At 56.9% G+C, this 9,281-nt stretch overlaps 1 protein-coding gene across 1 annotated transcript; it reads right to left on the bottom strand.

Moving 5' to 3' along the window:
- Positions 1 to 213: 213 nt before the first annotated feature.
- DL89DRAFT_271487 (dehydrogenase with different specificitie) lies at positions 214 to 1,082 on the bottom strand. Its single transcript, XM_040888928.1, has one exon. The coding sequence runs from the start codon at positions 1,072 to 1,074 to the stop codon at positions 289 to 291; it is 786 nt and encodes a 261-aa protein (XP_040739448.1). The 5' UTR covers positions 1,075 to 1,082; the 3' UTR covers positions 214 to 288.
- Positions 1,083 to 9,281: the final 8,199 nt, after the last annotated feature.

Here is a 9,281-nt window from a genome sequence, read left to right as displayed (position 1 = left end):
GCTTGCCACTAGTACGACCTTTTCGGGTAGCACTATGCGTATACGTAACTTGAATAGATGATTGTTCAATACACAACTTCTGAGCTGTCTTTCCCTTTGCTTATCCAACAAAGCTGCTGATGGAAATAGTCTGAAAGAATTTATCCTACAAAGAGTCATCTCCATCTTTATGACTAACATTCCACAGTTTTCTGACAGTATATAACAAGATAGTCCAGTCAAAATATTCGTCTATTGTAGCTAGAAAGGTTTATGATAGGTGTTTATTCCAAGGGTGCTGTTCTATCATTACGCTACAAGCAGTCCACCATCAAGAATCGTATCAGTACCTGTGATATACGAGCCGGCATCCGAGGCAAGGAACACAACAGTTCCAGTAATGTCTATGGTGTTTCCTAACCTGCGCAGCGGAACTAAATCTGGCATCTGCATAAAGAAGTCCTCTGACAAGCTATCCCGCAGCATTGGCGAGTCAAACGAGCCGGGTGAGATCGAATTGACCGTGATGTTGTCCGGTGCAAACTTTTGCGCCATGTCCTTGGTCAGATGGATCAGACCGGCCTTGGACGATATGTACGCCGGGTGGGTGGACACACAAATTCGGTAACCAGCAACGCTAGTTATGTTGATTATACGCGCTGGGCACTCCTTAGTCGCCGCGCGCTTCAGCAGTGGCAGGAGTGTCTTGGACACTAGGAAAGGGGTGAACATATTCAGTTGCAAGGTATCGAGAAACTCGTCGTCAGGATGATCCTTGTAGTTAGCCACGTATGTCCGCCCACAGTTGTTAATTAGGGCGTGTAGTCCGTTTGGCTCGAGCTCGGTAAGCTTGTGCGCCAGTTCCTGCACTTGTTCAGGATCCGTGATGTCGCAGACGATGTAGTCGCATTTGCCGGGACCTTGGGCTGTCAGGGACTGCGATGTCTCCTTGAGTACCTGCTCGTTGCGACTTGCTATGTAAACATGCGCACCAGCCGCCACTAGGCCTTCAGCCATCATGCGGCCTAAACCGGCGCCGCCACCAGTAATAACGAATGATTTGTCCTTGACGCTGAAATATGAGTAGATGTCCATTAGTGAGATAGGGCTTTTCAAAAGAGAAAAGATAGGGATTCAAGTGTTGCTGGAAAACAGGGGAGGATGTTGGAATATATAGTGGGTAGTAGACCCCTGCTACCTGCACTTTTCACGAGTCTGCTCGGTGCCAACATGCTTGGTCAAGAGTGCTCTGGGAAGATTGGGTGCTTCCTACGCCACAGCCTATGTTGGCATTATCGTCTTGTAGAATAGTACGTGAAGCTTCAACTACATCAGTCAGGTGGAGTAAACACTAAATGCTCCTGGTAGCCACTATATGCAGTCTATTTATGAGTGGTAATAAGTGTACAATCGCGAAATGCAAGAAAAAAAAAAGGCTATAAACAAAATACGCGCCTGAAGTACAGGGGCCAGTCAGAACAGTTTTGTGCACATGGCACCGTCGCTGACGACCCAGACCGCAAGGCCCTCGCGCAAATACTCCTTCCAGACGACCATATGGTAGGCATAGCTAATGAAGCTATACCAGGCAACATGCAGGCCACCAGCCATGGCCATGGCAGCCAGCAGCTGCACCGTGGGGATTTCGCGCTCGGCCGCCCACTGGCGCACAACGCGCTGGTCGAGCAAATCGCGCGTCGGCGAGTACCCTGACAGATCCCACGAGACCGACAAGCACGGATACCATTTCCAGGCCCATGCAATTAAAATCGGCGCCACCAGCGAGTACGCGCGGTGGCTCCAGTGCAGGACGGAGCTGGCACGGATCTTGCGCTCAAATACCACAATTCCGATGGCCGTGCGGCGCACATACCAGATGAACACATGGATTGCCAAAAGGCTGGTCGGCGGCACCGCCAGAGTGCTGTCATTGCACAGCACCAATACCCAGGCGGCTGCCCACGCAAACGGCGAATGGAAGATCACTGTGCGCTCGAACCATGTCGGCTTGTAGTTCAGTGCCAGGAAAAAGCACACGTGGTATGAGACCACCAGCAATAGGCAGATGCTTGGTAATGTGCCCAGCGAATATACCAGCGGCGCTGATGACAGACTGGCCAGGTACGCAAACACCAGCAGTAGGAGTGCGGCCAGATGGACAGCATAGAGCCACCAGCTGTACGTTATTTGGGTGTCGGCAGTGCGCATCCACTGCTGCGCGATTATGTGCTCGGTAGAAAAAAACTTTGTCAGAAACGGACTGCCGCTGGAGACCTCAAAGTAGCCGCCCAGGAAGCGGATATCATGGGTGTTGTGCTTTAGCTGCGAAAACAAATTGCGCTTGACAAAGTAGTCGTCAAGGACAACCAATGGGCGGGTCTTCATTTACAGAGGAAAAAAAAGGAGAGGAGTGCAAAAACAAGAGAAAAGGTGGGTTAGCAAAGAGGGGAGGCGTGATGGGCATTTTCATATTCCAGGGCTGTGGAAGGTGACGGGGCGTGCTTGCTTTTGTAGGACCGCCCCGAACTTTCATGTGGATGAACATGAATCACGCCTGTTTCTCAATAGAAACCAAGCCATCTGTTTGGGAAGCACAGGCAATCAGGAGCGGCATGTGAAAGCGATCGATAAATAGCCCCAGCTGCAGACCAGCCCATGAGTCTATTTCACGCTCTCGATCTCATAGCACAAGCACACGTTGTTGCTGACGCCATCCCACCCGCGGTTCCCGCAGGCAGTGACCATGAAGCGCGCAGCCTCGTCGACCAAGGCACACGACACGGTGCTGCCGTGGTGGCCCGGGATGACCATAAAGCGCACGCCCTTCTGCTCATCCAGATCCCACATGCGCACGTTATCGGTGGAGCAGCAGATCAGGCTGCGGTTGTTGGGCAAAGCAGCCAGCGCGGTCACAGGGCCCGAGTTCGGCGGCAAGCGCAGGGATCGGACGGGCTGGTTGCCCTGGTTGAACTCGTACTCGTCGACAGTGTTGTTGCGGCGGCCGACGAAGATGCGCTTGCCATCGGGGCTCCAGCACGCAGAGGCAGCCCAGGGCGGGGTGCGCGGCGGCGGATCGAAGCGGTGCGGCAATGCAGTGCGCATGCGTACGTCCCACAGCAGACACTGCCCGTCGATGCTGGCGGTCATCAGCACGGGGCTGGGTGTCTTGAAGTCAAAGCCCTCGTTCTCTGCTGGCGCCTGCGAGTTGTCTGCTGGGGAGTTTTTCAAGGCACTGTATTTGGCAGCATCCCATGTGGGCTGGAAGGCAATGCTGCTGATCTGCGAGGCGTGGCCGGCAAAGCTGCGGGCCAGGCGACCCGAGTCCAGGTCCCAGTACAGCACAGCGCGGTCCCAGGCGCCGCTGACCAGGCCGCGCTCATCGGGGGAAATGCGCAGCACCGACACGGGCTGGCGGTGCTTGCTGAGCACGTGCAGCTTCCGGCCCTCGTCATGGCGCACACTCCACAGGGCAATGCGGCCGCTCTGCATGCCCGACGCCAGCCACAGCGCCTGGGCCTGCACGTCCATGCTGAACACCGGCGACAGCACGTCGTTGTCCGAGTGCTCCCAGTACCCAGCCATGACGCCGGCCTTGGAGACGCTGTCCACGTGCGCATGCCGCTGCCCCTGCGTCATCATCTGCCGGCCGTTCATGGTCGCTGCAAAGTCCCACCGCTTGATGTATCCGTCGGCGCCCCCGCTGAACACCCACCGCATGTCGGCTGTTGCTGTCAGCGTGTGGATCTGGTATGCATTCAGCAGGGCTGCTGTGGGCACCACCTCGTATCTGCGGCTCTGCGCCCGCTGCCCGGCCGCCGCAAACTGCGCCCGCGGTGCGTTCTCCAGCACTGTCAAGGCGCCTGGCGGCGTGTCCATCTCAATGTCCAGCTGCGGCACTGCCCGGCTGACCTTTGCTGTGCCGGGCTTGGCCACCGGCGCTGGTGTGCTGCCTGTAGCTGCTGCTGGCGTTGCCCGTCCCGTGATGCTCTCGCTGAGACTCAGCATGTCGTCCACGTCCATATTGGCATCCATGCCGCCCTCCAGCGAGTCCGACTCTGCGCCAAATAGCTCACGCTCCAAAAGGTCGTCATTGAACCCGCTGTCCGACATTTTGAAGAGAGAAAAAAAAATAAATGAAATTAGAAAAAAAAAACTGGGAATCAAAAGAAGAGAACAAAGAAATCCCGAGAACTGTCCTCTCAAGTCGACTTGGCCGCTTCCTCGACAATCGAGCCCGTGGTCTGCAGGTACTGCTGGATGCTCTGGTACAGCTCGACCTGGCGCTCAGGCGTCAGCAGCAGGAACTTGTTGAACATGGTGGCCGCCGTCAGCGTCGATACCTTGATGAAGCTCGAATAATAAATGTGCGAGAACGCGGCCATGAAGAACTGGCAGTCGAACCGGTCCGTCACTCCGCCATGGCCCGGAATCGAGTTGCCAAAGTCCTTGATGTTGAACGCCCGCTTCACGCCCGACGCAAAGAACCCGCCGAACGGCGCGATCAGCGACGCAAACGCCGAAATCGCCAGCGAGTGGAACTGCACCGGCTTGATCCACACCGTCGCGATGCTGCGCCGGAACACCCACGACAGCACCGTCGCCACAGCCGCCGGCAGCCGGTACTCGGATGCGACAAACACCGGGTTCAGCTCGCACTCCACCGCCGAAAACGCCGTCATGTGCAGATTCGGCGGCGGACACGTCATGAACCGCCAGTTGCTCAGCACCGCCGTAAACAGGAACCCAAACGCCATCGTCGTCAGCCCGCCTCCAATGTACCCTTCCCACGTCTTCTTCGGGCTCAGCTCAATCAGCTGGTGCCGCCCAAAGAAAAACCCAAACACATACGCAAAGATGTCGTTCACAATCACCAGCGCTATCGGCAGGAAGAACCAGAAGATGCCCTCAAAGATGTTCTCGATCATGTACTGGCTCTGCATCACCACCAGCCCCAGCGCCATGTGCGTCCACGCAAACTGCCCCATCTGGAACCGGTAGTACCCCTTGCGCAGCGTCCCCACAAACCACATGAACCCCACAAGATACAGGCTGAACGAGATAAACCGGTGGTGCGCAAACAGCGGCTGCAGATACGCCTCCAGCCACGCGTGCCGCTGGATCGCCCGGTGCACATTCCGCCCATACAGATAGTACTCCAGGCAGATCAGGAAATACACGTTCATTGCCCGCGACCACGGCAGCGACCGCTCCTTCTTCGGCACCGACGCCAGCGAAATCACCTCCCGGTAGATCAGCACCTGCAGGCACAGCACCATCAGCATGATCGAGAGCGGCCCCAGCGCTATCACCGTGAAGAACCCCCCGATCATCGCAAACGTAAACGTCGTCCGCTGCCGCCAGTTCCGCCACTTCTTTTGCGTCTCCTCCGCCGCCAGCAGCACCGGCGCTGCGCTCTCCTCGCCGCCCTACATCGCCATGCAGTAGCCCAAAGCAAGAAAGTCTTAGCAGCCTGCCTTTGGATATCCTTGCTACTCGCGGATTCCAAACAAATGCCCCTGCTCTGCTTACCCGCTTGTCGTTGCCGTGGTTGCTCTTACGATGCCGAAGCTTCGACGGGCTCTCTGTGCCTCGCAGCGACGCCCCGGACGTCTTCTTTGATACCTTTGCTGCCATTCTCTGTCTGCAAAATTAGCCTAATCTTAAAAATAGATAGACTAGTCCGAACAAGAGGAACTGAAAAAAATAAAATGGTGCCGAGCTGGACAAGAGGTGGCCACGCCAGCAGCCGATGATCAGCAAGGGCAGACCAGGTGGTGCGCTCCTCAATAATCAGGTGCATTTTCTCCAACCACGGCATCAACGGCTGCGTGTGGTGGGGCCCGTGTGGCACGTCGAGAAAGCGGAAAAAAGAGAGGAAGGTTCTATTCGTTTCTTGGGGTGGGAACAATGAAAATTTAGTCGACGTCCATCTCCTCGGCGGGCTTGGTCCGGCTTCTCCTCGGCCGGGTTGGGCGTGGCCGTGCCAGAGCCCGCTGCCGCCTGCTCCTCGGGCTTGGGCTCCTCCTTGGGCTTGGGCCGCGACATGATCGGGCTGGCAAAGTACACCAGCTCCTGCTTCTGCGTGCGGATCTCGTGCGCAAACACAACCGGCGCCTCCCACTTCTTCTTGAGGCTCTGCTTCTCCAGCTTCTCGTCCAGCCAGTTCTGCACCTTCTCGATGCGGTCAATCACCCGCTGGCGCTCCTCCTCGGTGATGTGCGCATACCGCTCCTCCTGCGACATCGCGCGCTCGGCCCACTGCTCGATGATTTCGCGCAGCTCGCGCGCCGCCACCGGCCGCTCGCGGTCCTCGCGCGACCGCTCCACAATCGGATCGCCGACTGCCTTCAGCGTCGCCAGCTTCTCCACATACGGCCGCCTTGGTCGTGTCCTCGCCGTCCTCGTACAGCCAGTCCTCGGCCTCCATCAGCCGCGACAGGAACCCGTCGCGCTCGCTCGGGTCCACGTACGCCGAGCAGTCGCCCTCGACCTTGCCGCGGATCTCGTAGATGTACTCCTCCAGCGAGTTCTTGGCGTGCTCCGTCTCAAACACAAGCGCGTCCGTCTTGTGCATCTCCTGCTCCTTCTTGGCCAGCGCTGTCAGCGTCTCGTTGTCCAGGCACTGCGACGCCTGCGACACCGGCAGATCCGCCTTCTTCTGCAGCTTCTTCACCTTGCGCATCTCGGGAGCCGCCGCCTCCTCGCCCTCCTTGGGCTCCGCCTGCGGCACCGGCTCCTCAACCTCAACCTCCTCGACCGTGTACGCACTGGTGATGTTCAGCACGCCGCTCTGGTCCAGCCGCGCCTTGACCTTGATCGTCGACAGATCGCCCGTCGCCGTCGCCTCGACGTTCTTGACGTCGAACCGCGCGATCCACGGGTTGGTGCCCTGCGGCAGGTGGCCGGGTCGGCATAGTACGCCTCGATCGTGAACGGCTGCTTGCGGTAGAACGTCAGCATCTTGGTGCTGGGGATCGTGTTGTACCGCCCAAACACATCCAGATGCGTGTCGTCGCTACCCTGCGACGCCTCCCACTGGAACCGGATCGGGTGCGCTGTGACGTCGTGGATGGCAAAGTCACGCACCCGGAACACCGGCGACGCAATCGCGCACTGGAACGCGCAGCCGCGAGCAACTGCCTCGTCCTGGTTGAGCGTGTAAGACAGCTCGCGGCCAAAGAAGTCCGTCAGGCGCTTCTTCACCGCCGGGATACGGATCGAGCCGCCCACCAGCTCGATCGAGTGGATCTCGTCTGCCGACAGGTTCGCGTCGCTGATCGCCTGCTTGATCGGGGCCTCCAGGCGCTGCAGCAGCGGCTCAATCAGCTCCACGAACTCGTCACGCGAGTACATGGCGCTGGCGTCAATGTCGTTCATCAGGTTCTCGACCGTGATCGGAGCCGATGCATTGGCCGACAGAATCTTCTTCAGCTTCTCGCACGCCGCCAGCAGACGCACCATCGCCTTGTCCTTGGTGCGCACATCGATCTTGTACTTCTCGTTGAACACCTGCACAAAGTGGTCCAGCAGCGCCTTGTCAAAGTTGCGGCCACCAACGTTGCGGTCGTACGCAACAGCCTTGACCGTCAGCTCGCCCTTCTTGAAGGCAACAACCGACACCGAGAACGAGCTGTGGCCCAGGTCCACAAAAACAACGTTGCGCGCCTTGTCCTCGGGCAGGTCCGTCTTGGTGATGCCATACCCCAGCGCCGCCGCCGCGTTGTCGTTGATCAGCCGCAGCGGGTTCAGCCCGGCAATCTTGCTCGCCTGCAGCACAGCACGGCGCTGGCGGTCGGTGTACCAGCCCGGCACCGAGATCACAACATCGGAGACTGAGCCGTTCAGCTCCTTCGCCGTGATGTCGCGCAGCTTGCCCAGATACATCGCATACAACTGGGTCGCGCTCACCTTGGTCACCTCGTCCAGGTAGCTCACCTCGACACCAACCTCGCCGTTAACATCGCACAGCTTGCCGCCGATGAACTGCTGCTCAAACTCTGCAACCTCGGGTCGTTGAACGACCGCCCAATCAGGCGCTTGAGCCCGATCACAGTGTTCTTGAAGTTGCTCATCTCCTGGTTCTTTGCGCTCTCGCCAATGTACCGCTGCTTGCTGCCAAACGACACCATGCTGGGAGTAGCCCGGTTCGACACCTCGTTAGCCACAATATCGATACCGCGGTTACGCGCCACCGCAATAACCGACTGGAGGTTTCCGACGTCAAATCCTAGAAAGAGATCCGATGGAGAACATATTAGACGACTGTAGGATATATATATAGCAGTACATCACACAGCACAGGCCACTCCCTCCTCCTTCTCCCCACACCTGGGCCCTAGTACTTACCGACAACCGACATATTTCTTTTCTTATTTCAAAGCCTTGGTGGTATGTGTATACGCGCTTTCAGCCGTGGTAAAAAGGCAATAAAAGATTTGTACAAAATGTAGATTCAGCTAGTGAAAAGTTTGGAGGTGGCCAGAGAAAGGAAAGGGCTTGCTTTTGGTGAGCGCACTCGCTGGGCGGGGGTGTGCTGCCCAAAGCGGACCGACACTCTTGCCTCACCGACTGCAGCACAGTGGGCCCACTCAACAAAAAATTCTAGGCTGTTCGATCCCTTGATCTGCTGATGCCACCAGCTGAACGGTGTAATCGGATCATCGTCTCGTCTAGTCCCGTGACTCTCCGCACCCAAGTGCAAAACCATGCCCCATCCTGTGTGCTGCAGCAAGCAGCTGTATCGCCCATAGCAGCATGCGCAACAAGGAAATGGCAGCTCTTAATATCCACTCGGCTCTATTGCTGATAGCGCTGATGCTTCATGCCACTCGCTAAAAGCGAAGCAGGATGTCGAAGAGGAATCAAAAAGTAGCTACCGGCATGCTGCTGGTCACGATCGGGGGCAATTGCTTGAAACAGCACCGCTTTGTTCACTGATATTTTGCCTTATCTTTTGCAAGCAGCTGGTGAATCTATTTATATATCGCCCATTTCCTTACACGCTGTATGCACGCCTTGAAAAACTATGGATAGCCTTCCGCTAATGAATACACAGCAACAGCCCTGTGGAGCAGCTCATTAGCTTAGAACTGCACCAGCCTTTAATCCATCACTACGGGGGCGTCAGTGTTGTTAATGCCCTGGGTGTCATACAACGCAGCATGGTGACACAGCTGCTGCAAACCTTGCTATATAAATATATAGTCTCCTTTCCATCTACACTATTTTCCAAATCACAAAAAAAGTCAAAAAGCTTTGACCCAGATCTGACTTCGCCCTAGCGAACAGCGCAAAGGGAACCG

The sequence above is a fragment of the Linderina pennispora genome (genome assembly GCF_002104995.1).
Source record: "Linderina pennispora strain ATCC 12442 chromosome Unknown DL89scaffold_48, whole genome shotgun sequence".
NCBI classification, from domain to species: domain Eukaryota; kingdom Fungi; phylum Kickxellomycota; class Kickxellomycetes; order Kickxellales; family Kickxellaceae; genus Linderina; species Linderina pennispora.
This window is presented reverse-complemented; position numbering and strand designations above follow the sequence as displayed.

Bases quoted from the DNA above. Each gene is read 5' to 3' on its own strand.
- DL89DRAFT_271487 (XM_040888928.1), bottom strand. From the start codon at position 1,074: ATGGACATCTACTCATATTTCAGCGTCAAGGACAAATCATTCGTTATT.